Source organism: Brachionichthys hirsutus, chromosome 23, assembly GCF_040956055.1.
Source record: "Brachionichthys hirsutus isolate HB-005 chromosome 23, CSIRO-AGI_Bhir_v1, whole genome shotgun sequence".
Lineage (NCBI taxonomy): Eukaryota > Metazoa > Chordata > Actinopteri > Lophiiformes > Brachionichthyidae > Brachionichthys > Brachionichthys hirsutus.
The window spans coordinates 7,102,490-7,129,825 of record NC_090919.1 but is presented as its reverse complement, the minus strand read 5'-3'; the positions used below and the strand labels follow the sequence as shown (position 1 = coordinate 7,129,825).

Below are 27,336 nucleotides of genomic sequence, written 5' to 3'. Positions count from 1 at the left end.
CCCACAGCCACAACACTAGAGGGAGCTCAAACAACAACCTGATTACCCCCTCCTATAGGACTAACATGGGTAAATCATCTTTTTACAATACTGCCCCCCAAGGGTGGAACTGTTTGACTCCCGCCCTCAAAACATGCACCTCTTTGGCCTCCTTCAAAACGGCCCTAAAAATACACCTTTCAGGGGGGCAGAAACGGAGATAGTCATCACGACTCTCTCCGGATCAAACCCCCCCTCCTTTTTGTCCACCTACGTTGTACATATTATTGTTATTTTGCATCAATTGAGTAATTTAATATTAGTTTTATTTGTATTGATAAATGTTGATGATTTATATAAACTTTATTACAGGCTCTAGACCCAATAGTAAAAACATACAACACAAAAACACAGCAAAACATCATCTTATTCAGGAGCGTCTTAACAGACACCAGCACCAACGTTTCCATGGATACGATTGATATCTGACCGAGCTGCACCTGTTTCAGGACCCATCAAGTCGGGACATGAACTTAAGCATCAGGTTCCTCAAGAGGGCCTGTAGAGAGCTCAGTCCTGGGTCACAAAAGAGCTTTCTAGCACCGCTGCTCCTGGGCTTCCTCAGCAGTATCCTCAGGCAGTCATTATATGCTCCCTGGAGTTTTTGCAGGGTCCCCTTCTCGTAGCGGACCCATCATGGGGCCGCGTACAGAGGCGTGCAGGAAGCCCGAAACAAGCTCACTTTCACATCATCAGAACAATAAAGGAATTTACAGACTAGCATGTTCGCTTGGACATACAACATCCGTCTCTGCCTACACATGTCAGCATCGTCCTCCATCTTGTCTGTTATGATGTGCCCAAGGTATTTCACACAGGTAGATACACAGAGGGATTGCCCCGACAGGTAAAACATGGGAAAGTGCAGCTTCTGATCCTCCTTGGTCCTACATACCAATACCACACTCTTCTTTGCATTGTACTGTACATCAAACTCAACCCCATACTCGGAGCAGACACCCAACAGCTGCTGGAACCCAACAGTACTGGGGGACATAATTGCCAAGTCGTCTGCGTACATCAGATGGTTTAACCGAGTGTCCCCGATCAGACAACCTGTCTTACACTTCCCCAACTGCTTGGACAGGTTATCCATGTAAAGGTTAAACGGGGCTGGAGACAGAAGCCCCCCCTGCCGTACTCCATTGAGGATAGGTTGTTTCCCCATTTAACATGCATATGTTGTTTGGCATACCAGTAAACCAGGATACGTATGACGCATCCAGGCACACCCCTAAGCTTGAGTTCAGTAAACAGGTTATGGTGATTCACCCTGTCAAATGCCTTGGAGGCATCAATAAACCCTTTGATCATTGTAGAGCCCCGCCTTCTGTAGGATTCAACAGCTTCTTTCAGGGCAGAGATACATAGATCTGTGCTGTGCTTAGATTTAAAACCAAACTGATTGTCTGTGGTGTTGATGAACTCACTTAGTCGATCTAGTAACATCTCTTCTAACACCTTAGAAAGAGTACTGGCTAAGGCGATGGGTCTGTAGTTGTCCAAACTCTCTATTTTACCTGCCTTGTCCTTAATGACAGGCACTAATGTCCCTGTCAGCACGGTTTCCATGGTTTCAGGCAGTATACCATGTGTCATCAGCCCTGTGAGGCAGATGGACAGCAGTGCTGCTACTCTGGGGCCGGCTAACTTAAGATGCTCTGCAGTGATGTTATCCTAGCCACTAGCTTTGTTATCAGCTAGCTGCTCTATAGCATGATAAACCTCATCGGGAGTAAAATTAATCACTTCCTCATTTAACTTCCCAACACAATAGGGCTCACTTTTAATACAATTAAACAGAGCTGCATAGTGCTGCCTCCACGCTCTGCAGACGGACTCACAGACGTCGAAGCGCCAGCGAGTCTTTCCTACGGCGGGGGGGCAGCGTTCTGCCATCAGGCGCTTTGGGATGCGAGGCTGGCGAGGCTGACGCTTTGGGATGCGAGGCTGACGCTTTGGGATGCGAGGCTGGCGAGGCTGACGCTTTGGGATGCGAGGCTGACGCTTTGGGATGCGAGGCTGGCGAGGCTGACGCTTTGGGATGCGAGGCTGACGCTTTGGGATGCGAGGCTGACGCTGCAGGGCTCGATGCGCTCTGGCACTGGTGCGTAAAGACGTCCTGCAATCTGAAAACGACAGCAGCGGAGCAAGCGTTCAGAGGGATGGACAGAACAGGCGAGTACAGCACATGCTTAACGAGAAAGACAATCAGAGACTGCAGACCCCGCCTCCAATAGACTATTGGATCTTGTGAGACAGTAAACAGGGCTTCCAGATCAGAGGGGCCAAACCTGCTCTAGCTTGCTGCTCCGGAACGTACTACAAGACACCTTCTGGACTCTTTTTCCCATCATGCCATTTGTGTCCCTCCCTCTTAAAGTGGCAGTTTACAACACAGGCACAATTCCAGATGTAAAAATAATTCTAGAATCTGGATCCAGATCCGGATCAACGCCATTCTCGGGGAGGACCGAGCCACGGACAGAACCTTGCTTGTGTAAACATTTCAAGTCGATTGGTTTACTAGTTTTTGAGTTATGCCCCCGGACAGACAGACAAACAGACAAACAAACAGACAGACAAACAAATGCACCCAATTGCAATACCCTCGCCTCCCCTTCGGTGAGGGTAAACATGTCGGGAAGTATACCTTCAAGTTTCTGTTTCCACTCATCATTTCCTTGAATATTGCTGAAGGGTCTGGAATGACGGGGTAAATAATGTCCCTCCTACAAACACAGGAAGCGCAACATGACAATTCAATTCAGTTTTCTTTATATAGCGCCAGACCAGACCAAAGACAGAACCCAACTTGACCCACAAGAGCAAGGAAAACCTTCCCTTTAATAGGCAGAAACCTTGGACAGAACCTAAGGCTCATGGTTCAAGGCTCAAAAACAAGATGTATAAAGCTATAAATGCTAATGCTAGCGATGGACATCAGCGCTGAGGCCACAGGTCCAGGTTCTGCAGCACCACGGACAGAAGGACCTGATGAGGTTAAGCCACCAATGCTGCCTAATGACAGCATATTGATTACTGTATTGATTAACTATAAGATTTGTTAAAAAGGAAAGTCTTTAATCTACTCTTGAACATAGAGATGGTGTCTGTCTCACAAACCAATCAGGGAGCCGATTCCACAATAAAGGAGCTTGATAACTGAAAGCTCCGCCCCCCTGTCTGCTCTTGGAAATGTCTGGAACCACGAGCAGGCCAGCATTTTGGGACCGCAGGGTTCTAGTGGGGCAATACGGGATAATCATCTCTGTAAGGTAAGGAGGGGCCTGGCCAGTGAGGGCTTTAAAAGTGAGTAGAACGATTTTATATTCAATCCGTTCCCTAACAGGAAGCCAATGCAGAGACGCCAGAACAGGGGAAATGTGTTCTCTCAGTCTGGTTCCTGTTAGAACACGAGCTGCTGCATTCTGGATTAGCTGGAGATGTTTAATAGACTTTTTTGGGCAGCCGGACAGTAAGGAGTTGCAGTAGTCCAGTCTGGAAGTCACAAAAGCATGGACTATTTTTTCTGCATCTTTTCGGGTTAGTAGGTGCCTGACCTTTGAAATATTCCGAAGGTGAAAGAACGCAGTCCTTGAGATATGCTTTATCTGGGACTGAAAGGACAGGTCCTGATCAAAGATTACCCCCAGATTCTTGGCAGTGGTGCTGGTGGACACTGAGACGCCATCAAGTTCAACTACAACACTAGAACAAACATTTCTGAGATGCTTTGGCCCAAGAACCAGAACCTCAGTTTTATTTAGATTTAATAACAGGAAGTTCTCGGTCATCCAGGAGTTAATGTCCTTAAGGCACGTCTGAAGTCTAACCAACTGATCGACTTTGTCTGGGTGAACTGACAGGTATAATTGAGTATCGTCTGCATAGCAGTGGAAATTTATGCTATGTTTCTTAATAATGTTACCTAAGGGTAGCATATACAGCGTGAATAGAATAGGTCCAAGCACTGAACCCTGTGGAACTCCATATTTAACTTCAGTGTACCAAGAACATTTATCATGAACACGTACAAACTGAAATCTATCAGATAAATATGATCTAAACCAGTTCAATGCAGATCCTCTAACACCAACAGATTGTTCCAGCCTCTGTAACAGAATCTGATGATCTATTGTGTCAAAGGCTGCACTGAGATCTAATAAAATAAGCACGGAGACAAGTCCATTATCAGACGCTATTAAAGGTCATTGGTGACTTTAACTAATGCTGTCTCTGTGCTATGATGAGCTCTGAAACACGACTGGAAAACCTCAAATAACTGATTGTCTTGTAAGAATTCACACAGCTGACTGGAAACTGCTTTCTCTAGAAGCTTTGACAGGAATGGAAGGTTTGAAATTGGCCGATAGTTAGCCGAGACATCAGGATCCAATGTTGGTTTATTGAGAAGCGGTTTGATGACTGCTGTTTTAAAGACTTGGGTACATAGCCTGTGTGTAGGGATAGATTAATTATATTTAGCAAAGCAATACTAATTGAGGGGAAGACTTATTTAAGTCTTAAAGGGGATTATTAGGTGGATTATTAGGGGGATTATTGGGGGATTATTAGGGGGATTATTGGGTGGATTATTAGGGGGATTAGTTACGTACCTCCTGTACCAGCAGCAGGACAGGATGACACAGACAGACAGAATCATGGGGACGACGATGGACACGGCCACCAGGGTCAGGTCAGGCCTCTTATCAGAACCTGCAAGGAACAAGAGACGCATTTTCTTCATGAGACCAACAAGATGCTTCACAACTCGCAGCGGCGCCGGTTTTCACAAATGACATTGTCGTGCGTAGCGACAATCCAGAGTTCAAATCACGGCCATGAAACACGTTTTAAAATAGAAAAATCGGGATTTCAGCAGGTTCTCTGCAGAAAAATCACGAGACCCGTCACCGTGTTGGTCCCGGCACAGTCTACCTGGAACCGTTCCTGCAGCCGCCCGGTTGGGTTCTCACACACAGTTCTATCTGGACTCACCGTGCGACACAGCGGCACCGAAGTCGCTGCACAGAGGCGACGCAGAGCAGGAAGTGCTCATCCTGACTCTGGAGCGGAACTCATACAGGCAGTTCCTCTCGTAGGGCACCTTCACCGCCGCCTCGCCGGCGCTCGTGTTCTGGCAGAGCTAAGAAGACAGAAGGAACGCATCGACTTCCGTCATGATCCAAATGAAGCGACCTTCGACCTCGAGGTCACGCTGGAAGCCGTTTACTTTGAATTTGTTGCACTGAATGTAGCAGAACTCGTACGTCCAGCAGCGCCTCTCGCCAGTCTCTGGAGGCGTGGCGCTCACTTGGAGGTGATCGCCCACCTCTCTGACGGCCACCTTGGGAGGAGGAACACCTGAACACATCGAGCACACGGATAGAACTTCTTATCGTGGCGCCAAGCGTCTGGTCAGACGTTTCAAGCATCGGCGGCTGCACCGACTGAGGGGAGCCTTAAAGGTGCTGATGGCAGCGTCCGTCTCCACGGCGACGCAGACGTCCTCCGCAGAGTAAGCCAGGCGCAGGTCGCAGCGGCTCCTGGCGCCGCGGGCGCGAGGCTCGTCGCAGGTTTCTAGACTTCCGATGCTCTCCTCCGAACTGCTGCAAATCCTGTAAAAGCAAAGTACACGTACGAATACTGCATGAGTATCACCGACCCCTCGGGCCGTGCCGAAACGAGAACGGTCCTTCTCACCTGTAGGACAGCGTCAGGTTCAGGGACCGCCTGGCTGGGACCCAGGAACACTTCATTTCATCGGCATGGACGGCACATTTGAAGTCCTTCACCAGGACAGCTGAACGGAGACAGAGGAGTCAGAGGACGCGCGAGGACGAGCGGCCACGGCGCCCCCTTACCTCGGGGCTTCGGGGTAGAAATCCGGATGGTTGCCGGCGCGCCTTCAGGTGAATGTTGGCAGTCTTTGACGGTCCAGATGTTGTACGTCCAATGATCAGAATGCGTCTCTTCGGTGAGGAAACTCTGAGAGACTCGGTAATTCCTCAAATGTCCTTTTAAGCACGCCGGATTCTGCGAGAAAAACAGCGCTGGCTTAAACGATGACGAGGACACACGTTTAAAGACGTCTTCGGCTTCAGGCTGTCCATCGAGAGACGACCACCGTGCATCATCAGCGCAGAAACGCAACGGCAGGACACGTTTACGCCTCACGGTGTTATTTTTGTGTTACTACGGGAGCAAAATATAGTAAAATAAATCAGCACCGCTTTTTAGAAGGCTCCTCTGTTCATCCACACAATGGGGAGACCGGCTTTAAAGGAAGGGCAGCTTGCCCCAGGAGCAGTTTGGGGTGGCCAGTGCCTTGCTCAAGGGCACTTCAGCAGTGTCTCGGCGGTGGACCGGTTCCCGTCCAAACACCGGTCCGCCTCCAATCCGACGGCCGATGGATGCTTTTATTTTCTAGGTAGCTAGTCTAGGAGACGAGCCGTTTGAGCATTTTACAGCCTAAATAGTCAATCAAAGGACCAAAGGAAAGATAAACGTAAACGTGGCTTTGATGGCGAGGCCGCGCTGAACTGAACCAGGAAGGAAATATTCGCTCGTCCGTTTCATCGGTCCTTACGTCCTTCCTGTTCCCATCCAAAAAGAACCAGATCCCACGGTCATCCGGCAGCGCGCTGGGCTTCACCCAGGCCACGCCCACAGTGAACTGGTCCAGCCACTGGTAGGACAAACCCGTGGGTGGGGGGTACGACTCTGCAGAGAACGAAGGTTCAGGTTAGAACCAATAACGTCCCGGAACGACGCTGCCTTCAGGCCACAGAGCAATAAGCATGTTATAACTAACCTGTCAGTGTAATAGAGTCATTAGCATACTAGAAACTCTCAAATACAATTTAACGTACAGTTACTGAAATATTATTGTTATTAGTAGTTAAATGGAGTTTCTCAGAGGAGGCAGACTAAACTCTATTTACAGGTCTGTAGTTTAAACAAAGGCTTTCCTCAGGCTCCGCCCCCAGAGGTGGAGCCTGATGGCAGCAGTTCAAAAGGCTTTCCTCAGGCTCCGCCCCCAGAGGTGCAGCAGGCAGAACTCGTTTTGCTCAAACTCTGCCAGCGACATTCGGACAGAACTCCTTCCTCATGTTTCTCATTTTTCTGACACAAACTTGAGGTTTCCTCATGAATCGGTCCGGCTGAACGGTTCCACCAGAACCAGCGTTCTGAATGTTCCACCAGAACCAGCGTTCTGAACGGTTCCACCAGAACCAGCGTTCCGAATGTTCCACCAGGACCAGCGTTCTGGATGTTCCACCGGGACCAGCGTTCTGAACGGTTCCACCAGAACCAGCGTTCCGAATGTTCCACCAGAACCAGCGCTCTGAACGTCCCACCGGAACCACCGTTGTGGCGTTGGGCATATGGGGCTAAACGAGATGTTGCCAACAACCCCACTTTAGGCCTTTCAACCTAAAGACCTATTTTGTGTTCCTTCGGTTCCCTGCTCGTTTTAGCGGGTTTCCCACCCACAGGTCCGCTCACAGTGAAAACCAGCACGGCAGTTACCAATTCAAAATATTTATTTAACACTCTACAAACAAAAGAAAAGGAGAGACAAGACAGTGACAGTCTATGGCCAACCTGCCTTTGACGGGGAAAACACAAAGACAGGAACGAGAGAGGGGAAGCACCTATATGCGCCCCCCCCAATCAGTGGCAAATGGGCCACAGGTGCTCCCTCCCACACCTGCCTGCCTAATTACATCCCATCCGGTTACACTGGACGTTCCACCGGAACCAGCGTTCTGGACCGCTGTTGGACTCTGACCGATGTTACGCGCAGAATGTCACATTTTCAACCAAACGTGTTTCACTACTAGTCTCGACGCTGATGCGCTGGTTCCTTTTCCGGACGCCGTTAAAGCTTTTATCGATCCAGAGTATTTCTGAAGATTCATCCTGATTGAACAGTGTTGTTATTGAATGAGATCCGTGGGGGCTGACCCCCCCCCCCCCCCCCCCCCCCAGGTGACGAGGGCGTCCGTACCTGCGTGACAGTGAAACGCCACCATCATGGCCGTGCGTGTGAAGAGGGAAAACTCCAGCGCGAACCTCATGGCGTCTGGATCTCCGGTTCACCGCGAAGAGACGCCGCACGCCGGTTCTTGTTGTCGGTGTCCGAGGCGCACGGTGAGTGGGACGGGAGCGCGGGGGGCGGGGCCTCCCCACTTCCTCATTGCTCCGACCCAACCCTCCCGGAGTCCAATCACCTGATGACGTCACCCAGCTCTCCGCGGAGCATCTCAAACCGGAAGCGTCAGACATGTAATAACGAGGTTATAACAGCAGAGAAGGACGCACGAGAACACGTGACCTCCTCCAGGCTCCAGGAAGTGCATGATATGGCTGGGTGACCCCCGGGTGACCCCAGGTTGGATGAAAGCCCCTCTTTGATGTATTTCTAGCAGATTAACCCCGGTAGGTTTCCCTCAGCATCATCCAGGTAACCGTGACGACCAGAGCTCCGCCTCCCCGGACAGGCGATGCTGTCCTGAGGCCGGCTCTCTCATGGCTCCGTGTGAAACCACAAGCCGGCGCGCAGTGAGAAGGTTCTCCGCGGGTTCCTCCCACCTCTAGTTGGTCCATTGTCCAAGGCGTGTGTGTGTGTGTGTGTGTGTGTGTGTGTGTGGCCCTGTGGTGAACTGGCGGCTTGTCCAGGGTGTGCCCCGCCTCTCAGCCAGACCGTGGGACAGACTCCAGACCCGGATGAAATAAATAAAAAAAAACGTTCAGAATTTTCACAGGAAGGTTTGAGTTTCATGGAGTCGGTTTCAGCTTTTGACTTTACATCTCATCAGAGCGGCGGCTTCAAGGTCAAAGAGGACGCGGCGGCTTCAAGGTCAAAGAGGACGCGGCGGCTTCAAGGTCAAAGAGGACGCGGCGGCTTCAAGGTCAAAGAGGACGCGGCGCTCGGGAATGGTCTGTCCCAGCTTTATTGGAAAAAGCAGTTTAAAAGCAGCTGCGTTTCAGGAAACATGATAACACAGATTTGTCTGAAACAGACTTCCCTGGATGGAGAACCGACTCGTACCGACTCGTACCGACTCGTACCGACTCGTACATTCCCTCCTGATTACGACGCAGCACGCGGCGGCGGCGAGGAGGGGCTCCTCCGTTACACCGACCACAGCGCCACCCCGACTCGTCCGCACCACAGTAACCGTCCCAGTAACAACCCTGAGGTGTGCCCAAATCGAGGCTTTAGCTGTTAGCGCTGAGCTAGCTGCTCCCCTTCCATGAAGAACATCCATGCTGTCGGATCGTGTTCCCGTTAACGGAACCGGTTCAGTTTACCAAAATAAAAGGCAAAGACAGATCGCTAACCGGAGTCCGGTGCTTATGATTGTTTCGGGGGCGGGCTGTCCCACACCTGACTTGGTACAGGTCGACCCTGAAACACGGAACAGTCCACAGGCCAGAAGTGCATTCCTAGCATGACTCAGCAGAACACAAGAAAACATGACAAGAATTAGCTTTGTTGCCGTGGCAGCAACATTTTATCCTCTCAGCCTGATCATGTACCGACGGCACAGCCAGCCAAATGGCCCCTCCCACCGGTTCAGGTCCTTCAGGGGGGGGTGAGGTGGGGCAGGAGGCCAGAGGTCAGCCCAGGTCGCTGGACGTCCCGCTGATGGCACGGAAAACATGAAGCGAGTTTTGCAACAGCGAACGCATCATATCCTCCTGGTAGATCTGTGGAAGCGGTGAGTTCAGATTTATTACACACAAATTAAAATGTCTCCGTTTCAGATGTGATAATTATGGCTCAAAAATCTAGTATCTCAAAATACTAGAATGTTTGATCTGGGCTTTATTCAGGTTGACCAACCAGCCAATCAGGCGCAGGAAGTCACCAGTTCAGAGTAAATCACGAAGCCTGGACTCGCTCACGTTAGAGCGAAGACGTTTCAGCTCTCCTCCGAGAGAGTTTAGATACTCTACTGCTGCTGGAGCAGGAAACAAAGAAGGGGCCGAAACCACCAGGGCAACCAGACTCCCCCGTACCGAGCCAACCCGCGAAAGATGAAGTCTTCTCTTTACAAAGATGCATTAGCTTAAATTTTGTAGACGCTCGATTTGAGACTCGCATCACATTTTGTGAAATAAATCCACGTCACAATGAACCTGTTGTCGAGACGCTTCTCCTTCTTCAAACAGAAGTAGCCGACATCGTAACAAAGTAGATCTACGTACGTCTTATTTGGTTTACATCACTTTAAATAAAGATGCATGTGCAAATCACATTACCTGTTTCTCCTTAAAGCTAACGGCCAGCACATTGGAGAGAAAACATCAGATATTAGTCGTGATCAATGTCAGCAGGAGCCGTGAGATAAAGTCGCTGAAGGCTAATCAGGTTCTCCTCTCGTTGCATTCTACAGCTCATTTGCTTTGTAAATCACAGTCGCCATGGCAACGGATGCCAGAATTGATTATTAGCTCGTTTGCTTGTCATAGCTGCTCTTTTTTTTAGCAGAACGCTGCTAACTTGCTTTGATGTGGAGCGTGTGGAACTCCAACCTCCATCGGCGTGGGGGTGAGAAGAGAAGAGAATCTTCTTTTCTGACTTCTGTACCTTTTCTACTAGCTAGCTAGCTAGCCCATCGTCGCTGTTGTGACTTTACTTAACAGCATTTCAACCATAAAACAGAAAACATTCAGTCCTTCGTTTCTCCGTCTTGTTTTGGCGCGTGTGCTAATGCTAATGCTAATTGACTTGTTGCAGAAGGCCCGTGTTTCATTGGACCTCACACCTGTGTGAAATCGTGCATTACCTGTTCATGAATGATGCTCGACAGCTCCTTCACCATCTCTGTGAAGTTAGCCTTCAGGCCCTCGTGATACTGAAACTGATCCTCTTTGATCAGACGCTCATTGATCTCCAGAGCGATGCTGCAAGCCTGGACAAAATGCCTGCAAGTATCCCAAACGCACAATATGAAGAATAAAGAAAGAACAGGGAGCTTTTCTCATTCTGATTTGCCTCTAGACAGTTACAGAAATCCAGAAGCATCAGCCAGCGCTACGAAGCAACGGTTCCGTATTCATTCAGGCCCTCGACCGAGCGCTAACTAGCCCCAGACTGAGGGCTAGCTAGCCCCAGACTGAGAGCTAGCTAGCCCCAGACTGAGAGCTAGCTAGCCCCAGACTGAGGGCTAGCTAGCCCCAGGCTGAGGGCTAGCTAGCCCCAGGCTGAGGGCTAGCTAGCCCCAGGCTGAGGGCTAACTAGCCCCAGGCTGAGGGCTAACTAGCCCCAGACTGAGAGCTAACTAGCCCCAGACTGAGAGCTAACTAGCCCCAGACTGAGGGCCAACTAGCCCTATAATGAGGGCTAACCAGCCCCAGCCTGAGGGCTAACTAGCCCCAGACTGAGAGCTAACTAGCCCCAGACTGAGAGCTAACCAGCCCCAGCCTGAGGGCTAACTAGCCCCAGACTGAGAGCTAACTAGCCCCAGACTGAGAGCTAACTAGCCCCAGCCTGAGGGCTAGCTAGCCCCAGCCTGAGGGCTAACCAGCCCCAGCCTGAGGGCTAACTAGCCCCAGACTGAGGCCAACTAGCCCTATACTGAGGGCTAACCAGCCCCAGCCTGAGGGCTAACTAGCCCCAGACTGAGAGCTAACTAGCCCCAGCCTGAGGGCTAGCTAGCCCCAGCCTGAGGGCTAACTAGCCCCGTGTCGGACTTTTAAAACCGTTGGAGATTGTTGGCAGTAAATGTTCATACATGACAAAGGAACAGAATAAGAATGAAAGCTAACTAGCGGCTAAATGGGTTAGCTTGAAGCTGAATGCACCTGAACGTGTCCTTCAGGTCCTTCGCCTTCTTGCTGCCGGGCTGGCTGGGCTTGCCGTCATCCAGGAATGCTCTTGCGTAGGCCATGGGGCCTGCGTTCACCTGCAGAAGAGCGAGCCATGATGCATGACTGAGTCGTGCCCTTTGACCTACACACAGAGGCTACACCCCCCCCCCCCCCCCCCCCCGCCCCGTCGGTGTCGCCGTTACCTGAACCGAGACGCAGCCCTGCAGGTTGAGCTGCAGCCGGATCATGTCGACCTCCTGGCTGGAGCAGAGCTTGGTCAGCTCCGCCGTCCGTGCCTTCATCTCATCGATGGCCACGTCCACTGGTTTGAGCTCCACCTGCTTCACCCCACCACCTCCACGCGCTTCCTCACATACGGGAAGGTTTTGGCAGCTGGGGGGGCGAGGGGCAAAGGCAAACAGAAACTCAACGCATGGCAACAAAACAATCTGGACCCGAGTCGCTACATCTGGTTCGGTGTCCGGACAGAATAGATCAAAGCATCGCTTCATCGTTGTCGTCCGTTTCAGACACCCCCTGACCTCCTGACCCCCTGACCTCCCGACCCTGACAACAGGAGGTCTTTCCAGCGGGGGTTTTGACCTGCTGCACGTACTTGTGAGCACCGTCCTCCTCTTGCACTGCTCCTCCACGCCCCCGTGCTTTTTCCCCGACAGCGTGTACGGCGTCTCGAACACGAAGCGGCTGATGTTGTGGCACTTCTCGAAGTCGCTCTTCTTCTCCGGCGCCTCCTTCTCGTCGAAGAACGGCCTGACAAACGTCACCTGGACGAAGGCGAACTTTGGGTCCAGATCTTTGGGCTTTACCTGTCGGAAAGCAACGTGTAATAAAAAAGGTTGAGATCAAAGTGGATCCCGTCATCAGAAACTTGGTAAATATTAAACACAGATTTGACTTTTACAGTGGAGCTACTTTAAGCTAAATGCTAAAAGCAACCTTGAGAACCTCAAACAGCAGATAAATAAACGTTCTCACGATGACTCCACACACGAGAAACGGGACGTCCATATGGGCTAAACTGTGTGTTCCCACGACATGATCTAATATCATCATCTACCTCGGAACTTACCGTTTTTGTTTTCGGGTGACTTGATTTAACTCACTTTATGCATGTTGTTATTTTTGTTGTATTTATTTCAGTTATTATAATATTTTAATTCTTAACTTTGTTAGATTTACTCCTTTTTTTTCTCCCCCCTTTTCTTTTAGAGCGGAGCGAGTGGGTGGTGCGGGGTTACAGGGTTGGGTTTTTGAGTGAGGATGGTATGGAGTTATATGAAGCAACTTTATGTTAGATGGTGGTGTAAATTTCTTTGTATTTTGATATATTTGTGATAACAGAGTGCTTGTTATTGTTTATGTTCTGTAACAAAAATTCAATAAAATCTATGTACAAAAAAAAAAAAGAAACGGGACGTCCAAGCAAAGACAAGCGTCGCTGCAGCCAGCAGGGCCAGCGTTCCCGATTGGGCCACTCCACCTTGTCGGAATCCTGGATCATCCGGACGTTCTCCACGCCGAACTTCTCCCCGTAGAGCTCGAGCAGCCGCTGGGAGATTTCAGACAAGCCGGTGAGTTTGGGTTCTTTGTAAACGTACTCCTTCCCATCCTCCTCCTCAAAGTAGCCCTGAGAGAGAACAAACGCAGAAATGAGCATTGAATCAACAGGAAGTGATGTCATCGTCGTAGAGAGGAGAGTGATGTCATCATCATGTATCTTGTCCCGTTCCGGAGCAGCAAGCTAGCGCAGGTTTGGAGGCGGGGTCTGCAATCTCTGATTGTCGTTTTCTAGTTTGATAATCTTTCCTGCGTTTAAAGGACGTCTATCTGCTCCTTCCACTCCCGTTTCCTGAGTTGGGATGTTGCCAGAATAACATGGACACTAAAAAGGAAAGTGTTGATTGATTCTCAGCTGTGTGTACTCCTGAGTACTCCCGAGTACTCCCTGTTGAGCTCACCTGTCCATAGAAAGCCACTCTGAAGTAGGTCCCCAGCAGCCGGCGGCCCGACCCTATCACCTCTGGGATCTTATCGTAGGCTCTGTGCAGGCGGTCGTACAGCCGGCTCAGTTTCTGGGGACAAAGACAAAGGACAACATGCAGAGGAGTGTGGGGGACGCTGAAACGCCTGGGCGTGGGCGGGTACGAGGGCGTGGGCCGGTACGAGGGCGTGGACCGGTACGCGTCGGGGGTACTTGTCGAGGGCTACGCGTCAGGGGCTACGCATCGGGGGCTACGCGTCGGGGGCTACTTGTTGGGGGCTACGCGTCGGGGGGCTACGCGTCGGGGGCTACGCATCGGGGGCTACTTGTCGGGGGCTACTTGTCGGGGGCTACGCGTCGGGGGCTACGCCTCGGGGCTACGCCTCGGGGGCTACGCATCGGGGGCTACGCCTCGGGGGCTACGCGTCGGGGGGCTACGCGTCGGGGCTACGCGTCGGGGGGCTACGCGTCGGGGCTACGCGTCGGGGGCTACGCGTCGGGGGCTACGCGTCGGGGGCTACGCGTCGGGGGCTACGCGTCGGGGGCTACGCGTCGGCGCTACATGACTCCAGCACCTCGTACTCATGACGCTTCTCATAGACGGGGATGATGAGTTTGGCGATGTGCGTGATGAGCTCGTAGCGTTCGGCCTTCCACAGCGCATCGACACACACTTCCAGGTGTTCGACCAAGGCGTCCTAAAAAGGGACGAATAAGGAACAAAAGGCGTCAATACTGTAAACAGATCAATAAATAAGCATTTAGTGTGTATCCTGGGCTTTGTCTGGAACGTTCCTGAATAAGGATTCTGATCAGAAGCAGAACAATAATTCCACGCTGAATTTGAAACGTGAAGCCGGGTTCTGATGAGAGGAGGATGCCAGATCGGGTTTCGTCCCGTCGCAGCAGCTCGCTCACACACACACACACGCACACACACACACACACACACCTACCTCAGTGTAGTAGACGTCCTGCATCCCGCTGTCTTCCCTCATGGCAGCTTCCTCCTCAATGTTGGATGTGATCTTCTTGAAGGCCATCAGGCCGCTGGGAAACATCTCTGGAAGACAAACATCAAACGGGAGCTGAAAGGGCCCGCGTGGCGACGCCCAGCGACGGCCTGCTCGGTGGCTGCACACTCATTGGTCAGGGGGCGTGTCGGCTGGAGGGACCTACTCTTCCTGTGCAGGTACTCGGCCACCAGCGCTCCCACATGGACGTAGCACATGGCTGCCTGTGGAAACACAAGAGTCAATGTTTCCGTCCAGGAACCACAGATGGGAGGCGTCTCCGTCGGACCTGGCCAGACAGAAGCTCTATTCAGCAGCTCTATGTAGCAGCTCTATTCGGCTAGCTCTATGTAGCAGCTCTATTCGGCTAGCTCTATTCAGAAGCTCTATTCAGCTAGCTCTATGTAGCAGCTCTATTCAGCAGCTCTATTCAGCAGCTCTATTCAGCAGCTCTATGTAGCAGCTCTATTCAGCAGCTCTATTCAGCAGCTCTATGTAGCAGCTCTATTCAGCAGCTCTATGTAGCAGCTCTATGTAGCGGCTCTATGTAGCCGTTCTATGTAGCGGCTCTATGTAGCGGCTCTATGTAGCAGCTCTATGTAGCGGTTCTATGTAGCCGTTCTATGTAGCGGCTCTATGTAGCAGCTCTATGTAGCAGCTCTATTCAGCAGCTCTATTCAGCAGCTCTATTCAGCAGCTCTATGTAGCAGCTCTATTCAGCAGCTCTATGTAGCAGCTCTATGTAGCGGCTCTATGTAGCCGTTCTATGTAGCGGCTCTATGTAGCGGCTCTATGTAGCAGCTCTATGTAGCGGCTCTATGTAGCCGTTCTATGTAGCGGCTCTATGTAGCAGCTCTATGTAGCAGCTCTATTCAGCAGCTCTATTCAGCAGCTCTATTCAGCAGCTCTATTCAGCAGCTCTATTCAGCAGCTCTATTCAGCAGCAGCCCCTGTGACGGCCTGTAAATCATTCTACTGGAACATTTCTTTCTGTAAACGTTCCCGTTTCCGACGCTCTCAGCCTCCCGGAAACAGGAAACCGTGTTGGGATGGAACAAGAGAACGGCTTCCCTGAAACGTCCCACCGTTATCACAGCTCATTAAATGAAAGTACAACCCATCCTTTACGGTACAGAGGGGGGGCCGGCCAACGTCCAGGACCACGCCCTCATTCAAGAGCGGCCCACAGAGCGCCGTTAGCTCGTCCTCATCAGTCCCCAGTCCCTCTCTTGCCAAGGCGCAGTGAGCAGCGTGTATTTGTGTATTTTGGAGTATTACTGCTGTAAGCGTTGGGGAGACGGTCTCGTCTCTCTGCTGAATGTCAGTCCAGAATAAAAAGACCACTACGCAGCGTTTCCCCCCTCGCTACCTCAGAGAGGTCGCCGTTCCTCAGGTGCGCTCGGGCCATGTTGTCCAGCCACGTTCGCCTCAGCTCGGGGGTGCTGGCGTAGGAGCGGGCCAGGCTGTACTGGAGGTCCAGCAGCATCTCCGGGTCCTTCTCGTGCTCCCTCATCTGGGCCGTGGCCATCAGCACGGTGCGGATGCGTTTGGTGAGACCCTTCACTTCGGAGGGGAACACTGTGGACTGCACCGTGGGGGGGGGGGGGTCAGGCATGAAACAATGGATCCTTCATTACCAGGTATCTGGGCTTATAAAGGGCTTATAATCAACTCAACATGTAATAACATGCCTACATCTGAAAATCAAAATCATAGAAAACAATAAAGATCAAAGAAAGATCAGCAACTCTAATGTAAATTCAAATTCCATTGGGGTCGGATCTGAAATGTGGTTCTATGTGAAGGGTACTCTGATTGGATTAGACCGCAATGGGCCGGCGCTCTACCGTACCTTCATGGCCTTGTCACTGTTTGCGTAGTTGTTGATGATGGAGAGCGACTCCTGGAAGCGCGAGCTGCCCGTCAGCGCCACGTCGGAGATCAGCTGGCTCACGGCGATGACGATCTGGCAAAACAAACACAGCGACGGGTCGGCCTCGGCACCTTCACACGGACGCCGAGGGCGTGGACGGCTTCGCCATTACGCAACAGGCAAAGGCCAGGGAATACTCGGCGCCACCTGCAGGTGCGTGCGTAGGAAGGTCTTCCTCTTGGTGTGCTCGTAGTTGTTCCTCATCAGCAGGTAGAGCAGCGCCGCCGCCTCCGCCCTCAGAGAGCCCAGCTTGGAGATGCAGCACTTCAGAAGCTCGCAGCACAGAAGCTCGCAGAGCGCCACGCGGCCCCTGAAGAGCACCGCCGGGAACTGGGGGGACAGCAGGGACAGCAGGGACATTGGATTATTGCTTCGTTAGCCACGAGCAGGGGGCCCCAAACGTTGTCCTGTGGGGGCCCCAAACCCTGCTCTGATGGGGGGCCGGGGTCAGTTTGTACAGGAAAAGTGTGACGATGGGAGGGGGGCCCAAACATTTATCGTTTTCCAGACAACCACCAAATAACCAATAAAGTCAGGAAATAAATAATAACACTATTAATAAAATAAATAATAACACCATTAATAAAATAAATAATAACATTATTAATAAAATAAATAATAACACTATTAATAAAATAAATAATAACACTTAATAAAATAAACAATAACACTATTAATAAAATAAATAATAACACTATTAATAAAATAAATAATAACACTATTAATAAAATAAATAATAACACTATTAATAAAATAAATAATGACACTATTAATAAAATAAACAATAGCACTATTAATAAAATAAACAATAACACTATTAATAAAATAAATAATAGCACTATTAATAAAATAAATAATGACACTATTAATAAAATAAATAATAACACTATTAATAAAATAAATAATAGCACTATTAATAAAATAAATAATGACACTATTAATAAAATAAATAATAACACTATTAATAAAATAAATAATAGCACTATTAATAAAATAAATAATAGCACTATTAATAAAATAAATAACACTATTAATAAAATAAATAATAGCACTATTAATAAAATAAATAATGACACTATTAATAAAATAAACAATAGCACTATTAATAAAATAAATAATAACACTATTAATAAAATAAACAATAGCACTATTAATAAAATAAATAATAACACTATTAATAAAATAAATAATAACACTATTAATAAAATAAACAATAGCACTATTAATAATATAAATAACACTATTAATAAAATAAATAATAACACTATTAATAAAATAAACAATAGCACTATTAATAAAATAAATAATAACACTATTAATAAAATAAATAATAACACTATTAATAAAATAAACAATAGCACTATTAATAAAATAAACAATAGCACTATTAATAAAATAAATAATAACACTATTAATAAAGTAAATAATAACACTATTAATAAAATAAATGATAACACTATCAATAAAATAAATAATAACACTATCAATAAAATAAATAATAACACTATTAATAAAATAAATAATAACTAAATAACCCTTTCCGGGTTCGACACAGAGGAAAGTCCATGGAACATTAACTTTCTGGTCGTATGTGATCATCAGTAAAAGTGTCCCAAACAAAAGGAAGGTTGCTTTTCAACTATCAATATTATTTTTAGGAAACAAAAGATCAAATTAATGACCCCTCTTAAATGCACCCCATTCCATTATTGATCCCCCACCGGCTACTCGTGTCTAAGTAGTCAGTTCTTTATTGTCTGCATGGGGTCAATAGTGTTTGTTGCCGTCAGGGCTATCGAAATTTAACTTTTTCTTTTTGCTAAATATTATTTTTGACCAGTTTCTACTGTTTTAAAATTTTCCACGCCAAAGTCAATTAGATCACTTTTGTGTTTTTCTAGTAATAAGGGGTTTCAACAAAGCTGATTAAATCAGAATGATTTAAAAACCTGTTTATTGTTTGAGGGTCCCAAACGCCAAGTCCCAAACGCCAAGTCCCAAACGCCAAGTCCCAAATGTTCAACACTCATTGTCCCAACCGCTTAATCCTGTATCGGGTCGCGGGCCAAGCTGGAGCCAATCCCAGCAGTCAATGGGCGAGAGGCAGGGTACACCCTGGACAAGCCGCCAGTCCATCGCAGGGCAACACAGAGACAGACAACCAGCCACACACACACTCACACCTACGGACAATTTAGTGTCACCAATCAGCCTAGGCTGCATGTCTTTGGTGGTGGGAGGAAGAACCCGGAGAACCCGGAGAGAACCCGGAGAGGACCCAGAGAGAACCCACGCAGACACGGGGAGAACATGCAAACTCCTCACAGAATGGACACGAGTCGGAGACGAACCCGCGACCATCTCGCTGTGAGGCAACAGTGCTTACCACTGCGCCACCAAGCCGCCCCCGAGTCCCAAATGCCGAGTCCCAAACGGCAAGTCCCTAACGCCGAGTCCCAAACGGCGAGTCCCTAACGGCGAGTCCCTAACGGCGAGTCCCTAACAGCGAGTCCCTAACGGCGAGTCCCTAAGGCTGAGTCCCTAAGGCCGAGTCCCTAAGGCCGAGTCCCAAAGGCCGAGTCCCAAACGCCGAGTCCCTAAGGCCGAGTCCCTAACGCCGAGTCCCCGAGGGCCCAACATACCTTGCTCATGAACGCCCTGAGGGCAGCGAAGACGTGTCGGAGGGCGGCCTCCGACGGGCCGACTTTAAGGAAGGTCAGATAAAGGTCAAACACCTTCTTCATCAGGGGGTTGTGGCCGTCGCTGTCCATCAGCTGGGTCTGACACAGACACAGGGTTAACTATCCAAAGGTCAAAGGTCAGGCTTGCTCATAACTGTGTGCAGGAACTGACCTTAAAACACTGAGTGAAAAGAGAAAGGACGTCCAGGACAGTCAGGCTGACCTCCGTCGCCATGTTGCCCTCCAGCAGGGCCTGATGGCAAAGCTCTGCTTCCGAGGGCCCCGGCCCTTGAACGTGAAGACACCGGGGTCACATGAAGATACCAGTGCATTATGGGACACGCAGTCCATGCAAGCATCCCCTCACCAAATACAGGAGGACCAGAAAAGGGTCCCGTTCAAAGAACAATAAAGCTTTACTGCATTAAGAATCAAATGGTAACAATTAAATGTGAAATGTGCTTTTCATGTTTTAAATATGAATAAAGATGAAAGGTGATGAAGCCAGAGGAGGAAAGTCGGTTTGGATTAAAGTAATATATAATCTTATAATGATACATGTACGTCTTTGAAATATTAACATTTATATGTGTTTTGAGAAGTTTTATTCAAGGAGTGTTAAAGATCTTTCCCTCCACAAAACCGCCAACGGTTCGAGGAACGGCTTCGTTAACGGACTTTTATGTTCAGAATTTATTGATCTTCGTATTACGCCCTCGCCAATCTATTCTCCGATGCTTGAATACATTTATTAAAGTATTGGAGTTTTGGGTTTATACATTTCCTTAGCCAAGCATAATTTACTCTCGAGTTCCTCATCGTGAAATACAAGTGTGTACTTAAGGAATGCTTTCACATTGTAGAACAGTAATTTAAATACTTGAGTCTCCGTTAATTGCGTTTCACACAGATTGCATAAAACGGGCGAATTTGTTTCTGTGTTGCCTTGGAAACGGTCATTGGAGAGTTCTCAAACGTCCCGTCGTTATTCGTTTGAGGAGTCGCTCCAACGCTGACCTGCTCCGAGTGTGAGGGAGGCGTCCGCGGCGCCGAAGTGCAGCCGGCGCGGCGTGACGCCGCCGCGTCCGGCCGGCATCGTCTGACTCCTCTGGTCTGAGGAGAACAACCTCAGAAAGGCCGCCTCCTGAGTGCTGCAGGGAGGACGGCCATCAATACGCACACATATATCAGAGTAGTACTGTAGTATAATGGATAACTCGTCAGATACCGAACGGGAAGGTTTTACCGGGAAATGCTCCTTTTTCCAGCGTAGCGGAACTGAACCACACAAATCCTGCAGGAATGAGAAGAGCCGAAATACGATCACGTTCAGCGACCCTGATCCGTGCTTCGGACACCGGCCTGATGATGATGATGATATTTGGGCCTTTAGGTTCTTTAAATGTATTCTTAGTAGGATTATATGTGGCTGGTGTAAAATGAAGTACCAGAGGACTTACTCCAGCAGACTGAGGAAGCTCAGGACGTCTTGTGGGGTAACTTTGTTCCAGTAGGCGCTGAGACTCTCTGCGGACCAACGGAAGGTTTAACGTACGTTCAGGTCATGGAGACCTGGAGACTCTGGAGGACAATACTAGAAAGGATCCCGGCCAGGACAGGATCTAACAATGTAGAGAACGTTAAGAAATAAAAATGTCTTTGACTCGGTGGAGAGGGAGTGTCTTCACTGACCCTCTGACAAGGTCTTCACAATGTGCAGGAAGCAGAGGAGGAGGCTCTTGACCTCGTACTGTCCCAGTCGGGACGCGGCGCTGCAGCTGGTGGTCGAGGTGCGTCGCTGCAGCTGCAGAAACAAACAGAGCTGATCAGAACGTCCCCGTTACCTCGCTCTGCTTTGCTACTGGTGTAGCTGCTGTTCTTGGTTGGTCTAAACGTCCCCGTTACCTCGCTCTGCTCTGCTACTGGTGTAGCTGCTGCTCTTGGTTGATCTGAACGTCCCCGTTACCTCGCTCTGCTTTGCTACTGGTGTAGCTGCTGCTCTTGGTTGGTCTAAACGTCCCCGTTACCTCGCTCTGCTTTGCTACTGGTGTAGCTGCTGTTCTTGGTTGGTCTAAACGTCCCCGTTACCTCGCTCTGCTCTGCTACTGGTGTAGCTGCTGCTCTTGGTTGGTCTAAACGTCCCCGTTACCTCGCTCTGCTTTGCTACTGGTGTAGCTGCTGCTGCTCTTGGTTGGTCTGAACGTCACCGTTACCTCGCTCTGCTCTGCTACTGGTGTAGCTGCTGTTCTTGGTTGGTCTAAACGTCCCCGTTACCTCGCTCTGCTTTGCTACTGGTGTAGCTGCTGCTCTTGGTTGGTCTAAACGTCCCCGTTACCTCGCTCTGCTCTGCTACTGGTGTAGCTGCTGCTCTTGGTTGGTCTAAACGTCCCCGTTACCTCGCTCTGCTCTGCTACTGGTGTAGCTGCTGCTCTTGGTTGGTCTAAACGTCCCCGTTACCTCGCTCTGCTCTGCTACTGGTGTAGCTGCTGCTCTTGGTTGGTCTGAACGTCACCGTTACCTCGCTCTGCTCTGCTACTGGTGTAGCTGCTGTTCTTGGTTGGTCTAAACGTCCCCGTTACCTCGCTCTGCTTTGCTACTGGTGTAGCTGCTGCTGCTCTTGGTTGGTCTAAACGTCCCCGTTACCTCGCTCTGCTTTGCTACTGGTGTAGCTGCTGCTCTTGGTTGGTCTGAACGTCCCCGTTACCTCGCTCTGCTTTGCTACTGGTGTAGCTGCTGCTCTTGGTTGATCTAAACGTCTCCGTTACCTCGCTCTGCTTTGCTACTGGTGTAGCTGCTGCTCTTGGTTGGTCTGAACGTCCCCGTTACCTCGCTCTGCTTTGCTACTGGTGTAGCTGCTGCTCTTGGTTGGTCTAAACGTCCCCGTTACCTCGCTCTGCTCTGCTACTGGTGTAGCTGCTGCTCTTGGTTGGTCTAAACGTCCCCGTTACCTCGCTCTGCTTTGCTACTGGTGTAGCTGCTGCTGCTCTTGGTTGGTCTGAACGTCCCCGTTACCTCGCTCTGCTTTGCTACTGGTGTAGCTGCTGCTCTTGTGATCGTTAATGTTGACAGTATCATATTACAAATGAACAGCCGTCGCAGCGAGCACTTAAAGGGTTAAAACACACAGGCGCTGATGCTAAAGTCCCACCTGGGCGGCCTCGGGGGGCCCCGGGTCCAGCAGAGAGCCTCTGGAGTCGTCTCTCCTCACCATGTGGCCGTTCTGAGCAGAAAGACCTGGAGCAGAAAACGATTGTGAAGGTCAGACAGCCGTAATCCGGATCTGCAGTATTTGTTCCTGCGTTTTAAATACACGAGGTACTTCTGGTAGAAGAACAGACGGCTAACTAGCATCGCACCACGGTGGCATGTTAGCAGACGGCTAACTCCTCAGGTTAGCCTGCTGCTAACCAGCCGTGGTTCTGCTGCTGAATGGAGGGTTCTGAACAGGAGGCCCGATCCCACGTTCCTGTCGGAACTCACAGTTCTCCGTTACGGTACCGACCCTCCTGCCATCTGTGGAACCGGCCGGCGTCGGGTCGTCTCTGGAGCCCTAAAGAGTGAAAGACGTGAAAACACAACCGAGTACAAAAACCTCCGGAGGAACCGTTCGGTGGGAAGCGTTCGGATTTCTACGGTGTGCGGGAAGACAGAATGCTCGCCGTCTGCTAAGCGTCTGCAGCCTCGGTGCACGCCGTCTGCTCAACGTCTGCAGCCTCGGTGCACGCCGTCTGCTCAACGTCTGCAGCCTCGGTGCACGCCGTCTGCTCAACGTCTGCAGCCTCGGTGCACGCCGTCTGCTGAGCGTCTGCAGCCTCGGTGCTCGCCGTCTGCTAAGCGTCTGCAGCCTCGGTGCACGCCGTCTGCTCAACGTCTGCAGCCTCGGTGCACGCCGTCTGCTCAACGTCTGCAGCCTCGGTGCACGCCGTCTGCTCAACGTCTGCAGCCTCGGAGCACGCCGTCTGCTAAGCGTCTGCAGCCTCGGTGCTCGCCGTCTGCAGCCCAGACGTGCACGCGTGCTCATCGGGGCGTTGGCACAAAGAACACTTGCAGGCCTCCGGGTTTTGGGCAGACTCACGTTGAGGCTGATCCTCGGGCTCTGCGTCTGCGCCTGCGCCTGCGTCTGCGTCTGCGGTCGGGCAGAGAGCTGCTTCAAGTTCTGGTAAAGCAGCTCAAACAGAGGCAGGTAGAGCAGACAAATCCGGGCCTGCTGGTTCTGAAACAGGCACACGAGTCTGAGTCAGGTCTGAAGGTGCTGACTCATTGTGTGTGTGTGTGTGTGTGTGTGTGTGTGTGTGTGTGTGTGTCGTGTGTGTGTGTGTCGTGTGCGTGTGAGTGCATGTGTGCGTGTGTGTGTGTGTGTGTGTGCGTGTGTGTGTGTGTGTCGTGTGTGTGTGTGTGTGTGCGTGTGTGTGTGTGTGTCGTGTGTGTGTGTGTCGTGTGCGTGTGAGTGCATGTGTGCGTGTGTGTGTGTGTGTGTGTGTGCGTGTGTGTGTGTGTGCGTGTGTGTGTGTGTCGTGTGCGTGTGTGTGTGTGTGTCGTGTGTGTGTGTGTCGTGTGCGTGTGTGTGTGTGCGTGTGTGTGTGTGTGTCGTGTGTGTGTGTGTCGTGTGCGTGTGAGTGCATGTGTGCGTGTGTGTGTGTGTGTCGTGTGTGTGTGCATGTGTGTGTGTGTGCATGCGTGTGTGTGTGTGTGTCGTGTGTGTGTGTGTGCATGTGTGTGTGTGTGCGTGTGTATGTGTGTGTCGTGTGTGTGTGCATGTGTGTGTGTGTGCGTGTGTATGTGTGTGTCGTGTGTGTGTGTGTGTGTGTGCATGTGTCGTGTGTGTGTGTGACTGTGTGTGTGCGTGTGTGCGTGTGTGTGTGTCGTGTGTGTGTGTCGTGTGTGTGTGTGTGTGTGTCGTGTGTCGTGTGTGTGTGCGTGTGTGTGTGTGTGTGTGTCGTGTGTGTGTGTCGTGTGTGTGTGTGCGTGCGTGTGTGTGTGCGTGTGTGTGTGTGTGCGTGTGTGTGCGTGTGTGTGTGCGTGTGTCGTGTGTCGTGTGTGTGTGTGTGTGCGTGTGTGTGTGCGTGTGTGTGTGTGTCGTGTGTGTGTGCGTGCGTGTGTGTGTGCGTGTGTGTGTGTGTGTGTGCGTGCGTGTGTGTGTGCGTGTGTGCGTGTGTGTGTGCGTGTGTCGTGTGTGTGTGTGTGTGTGTGCGTGTGTCAGCCCCTCACCTTGGAGGCGGTGTAGCGGTCGTCCATGGCGTGTTTAATGAGGACGTTTTTCAGCACGCCCACGGCCAGCTGTCGGACCTCGGGCCCCCGTGGCAAGGCCTCGGCCACGCCTCTCAGGAGCAGGCCCACCAGGAAGTGGTTGCGGCAGAATTCCTCCGTCAGGCTGAACTCCAGGCTCGGCTCTGTCAGACAGGAAGTAAGTGGGCCGTCCTTAGAGGGCGCCCTCTGACTGCTCAGAGCCGCACAACAAGCGGGGGCTTCCTGGGACATGCAAGACGGCAGGGAAACAGAGTGGAAGCACGCGGGGGGGTTCTTGCCCCAGAGCCACCCCTCGTATGGGGGGGGGGGGTTCTTGCCCCTCAGCTGCTTATGGGTGGTTCTGTCCAGGATGACCTCATCACAGGGGGGGGGCAGCTTCTCGTGATCGTGTCTCCATTTGGAATTTGCAAAGAATCGACTGAGAATTTGAAACACAATGTTTTACAATTGAATACTTATTAAATTTAAATACTTCAAGCTGGGAAACGCATCAGATCTGGAGGCCGACATTGTTTTACCGTGTTCTGCTCTAAGTGCAGCAAGCTCCTCCCCCTCCTAAAGGGGCTTGTTGTGTTCTGTTCATGGATGCAGCCCCCCAACAGTTAGAGGACAAACAGGAAACCCTTATTAGTTTCCTGTTTGTCGCCTAAAGAACCGATCAGAACAAAAACGAGAGACGATGAGAAAACTCTCGAAGCGCATTTCAAGTTTCAGCGTCAGAGACAAAGGAGGACATTCTGAAACTCAATGCAGACAGCAAGGAATGTGTAATGCTGGGAGAGAGAGAAAGGGTGAGAAAGAAAGGGTGAGAAAGAGATCTGTTCATGTGTCTGCATGAAAACTAAGCGTGCAGCGAAGCGGTGAGGAGCAGGACTGGACTCCTGGACAGCACATGGACGGATCGGTGCAGCAGGACGCAGCAGGACGCAGCAGGACGTAAGCAGGACGTAGCAGGACGTAGCAGGACGTAGCAGGATGCAGCAGGACGCAGCAGGACGTAAGCAGGACGCAGCAGGACGCAGTAGGACGCGGCAGGACGCAGCAGGACGCAGCAGGACGCAGTAGGATGCAGCAGGACGCAGCAGGACGTAAGCAGGACGTAGCAGGACGTAGCAGGACGTAGCAGGATGCAGCAGGACGCAGCAGGACGTAAGCAGGACGCAGCAGGATGCAGCAGGACGCAGCAGGACGCAGCAGGACGCAGTAGGACGCGGCAGGACGCAGCAGGACGCAGCAGGACGCAGCAGGACGCAGCAGGACGCAGTAGGATGCAGCAGGACGCAGCAGGACGTAAGCAGGACGCAGCAAGACACAGCAGGACGCAGCAGGACGCAGCAGGACGCAGCAGGACGCAGCAGGACGCAGCAGGACGCAGCAGGACGCAGCAGGACGTAAGCAGGACGTAGCAGGACGCAGCAGGACGCAGCAGGACGCAGCAGGACGTAGCAGGATGCAGCAGGACGCAGCAAGACACAGCAGGACGCAGCAGGACGCAGCAGGACGCAGCAGGACGCAGCAGGACGCAGCAGGACGCAGCAGGACGCAGCAGGACGCAGCAGGACGTGGCAGGATGCGGCAGGACGCAGCAGGACGCAGCAGGACGTAGCAGGATGCAGCAGGACGCAGCAGGACGTAAGCAGGACGCAGCAGGACGCAGCAGGACGCAGCAGGACGCAGTAGGACGCGGCAGGACGTAAGCAGGATGCAGTAGGATGCAGCAGGACGCAGCAGGATGCAGCAGGATGCAGCAGGACGCAGCAGGACGCAGCAGGACGTAGCAGGACGCAGCAGGACGTAGCAGGACGCAGCAGGATGCGGCAGGACGTAAGCAGGACGCAGCAGGACGCAGCAGGACGTAAGCAGGACGCAGCAGGACGCAGGACGTAGCGCCACCTACCTACAGGAGCAAAAAGGTCTGTGGCGTACGGAATCAAATCTGATCGTAGGAAAAACAGAAAGGAGGGGTCAAAATAAAGGAACGGGGGGGGGGGGGGGGGCAAACAGTCCATGCAGCACGTCCACAGAGTGTATCGTCATGGTTACGCGCTGGATAGATTCTCAGTCGGACTGATTCCTGAGGGGACATTCACCTCGGACCCGCAGCTTGGTGCGCCCAAAGGCCATCGGCAGGTTGAGCGGGACGAAGTGTTCGTGATGACAGATTGCCATCAGGAAGTCGAACTTCATTTCAGTCAGGACCTGGCGAGGACACAAATGAGACGCCGACTTCATCACGATCACATCTGGGATCCTACGAAGCGGCTCGTTCACCGTGTCTCCCGTCTCCCGTCTCTCTCTATCACTCTTTGTCCTTGTCTCTCACTCTCTGTCTCTACCCAGCCGGTCAGACAGATGGCCGTCCGCCGTGAGTCCTAGGTTCTGTCCAAGGTTTCTGCCTGTTAAGGGGAAATTTTTCCTTGCTCTTGTGGGTCAAGTTGGGTTCCGTCTGTCCCTGCTACTCCTGAGATGACTTTCCTCTAGAAATAAAACTGAACTGAATTGAATGACAATAATAAGAGCTAAGCTAAGCTAAGCTAAGCTAAGAACACGTTCATTTAGCGATAGCAAATAGTGACATACAGAGAGACAGCA

The 27,336-nt window shown here is 50.9% G+C and overlaps 2 protein-coding genes across 2 annotated transcripts in view; both read right to left on the bottom strand.

The window, feature by feature from the left end:
- Window positions 1-1,937: 1,937 nt before the first annotated feature.
- il13ra1 (interleukin 13 receptor, alpha 1) lies at window positions 1,938-8,126 on the bottom strand. The gene is made up of 10 exons (XM_068756178.1): window positions 8,057-8,126; window positions 6,632-6,765; window positions 5,907-6,078; window positions 5,746-5,845; window positions 5,494-5,660; window positions 5,276-5,406; window positions 5,041-5,188; window positions 4,659-4,758; window positions 2,693-2,771; window positions 1,938-2,168 (listed from the first exon to the last, which is right to left on the bottom strand). The coding sequence occupies exons 1-10, from the start codon at window positions 8,124-8,126 to the stop codon at window positions 1,938-1,940; spliced, it is 1,332 nt and encodes a 443-aa protein (XP_068612279.1).
- Window positions 8,127-8,994: 868 nt separating this feature from the next.
- Window positions 8,995-27,336, bottom strand: part of dock11 (dedicator of cytokinesis 11) — a 37,268-nt gene continuing 18,926 nt past the window's right edge. The window contains 24 exon segments of the mRNA XM_068756177.1: window positions 8,995-9,762; window positions 10,845-10,983; window positions 11,863-11,963; window positions 12,072-12,214; window positions 12,217-12,261; window positions 12,485-12,695; window positions 13,370-13,516; window positions 13,848-13,961; window positions 14,446-14,568; window positions 14,827-14,933; window positions 15,050-15,107; window positions 16,253-16,468; window positions 16,736-16,849; window positions 16,964-17,146; window positions 19,459-19,596; window positions 19,670-19,785; window positions 20,515-20,648; window positions 20,744-20,791; window positions 20,958-21,024; window positions 21,190-21,301; window positions 22,646-22,731; window positions 23,542-23,710; window positions 24,706-24,887; window positions 26,835-26,943. Of these exon segments, the coding sequence (XP_068612278.1) occupies window positions 9,673-9,762; window positions 10,845-10,983; window positions 11,863-11,963; window positions 12,072-12,214; window positions 12,217-12,261; window positions 12,485-12,695; window positions 13,370-13,516; window positions 13,848-13,961; window positions 14,446-14,568; window positions 14,827-14,933; window positions 15,050-15,107; window positions 16,253-16,468; window positions 16,736-16,849; window positions 16,964-17,146; window positions 19,459-19,596; window positions 19,670-19,785; window positions 20,515-20,648; window positions 20,744-20,791; window positions 20,958-21,024; window positions 21,190-21,301; window positions 22,646-22,731; window positions 23,542-23,710; window positions 24,706-24,887; window positions 26,835-26,943 (2,952 nt within the window). The 3' untranslated portion in view covers window positions 8,995-9,672.

Coding starts and splice junctions, on each gene's coding strand:
- il13ra1 (XM_068756178.1), bottom strand. CDS start 8,126: ATGAGGTTCGCGCTGGAGTTTTCCCTCTTCACACGCACGGCCATGATG. Junction 6,079..6,631: donor TGGATGGGAACAGGAAGGAC/GTAAGGACCGAT, acceptor TTTTTCTCGCAG/AATCCGGCGTGCTTAAAAGG. Junction 2,169..2,692: donor GTGGAAACAGAAACTTGAAG/GTATACTTCCCG, acceptor TGTCGTTTTCAG/ATTGCAGGACGTCTTTACGC.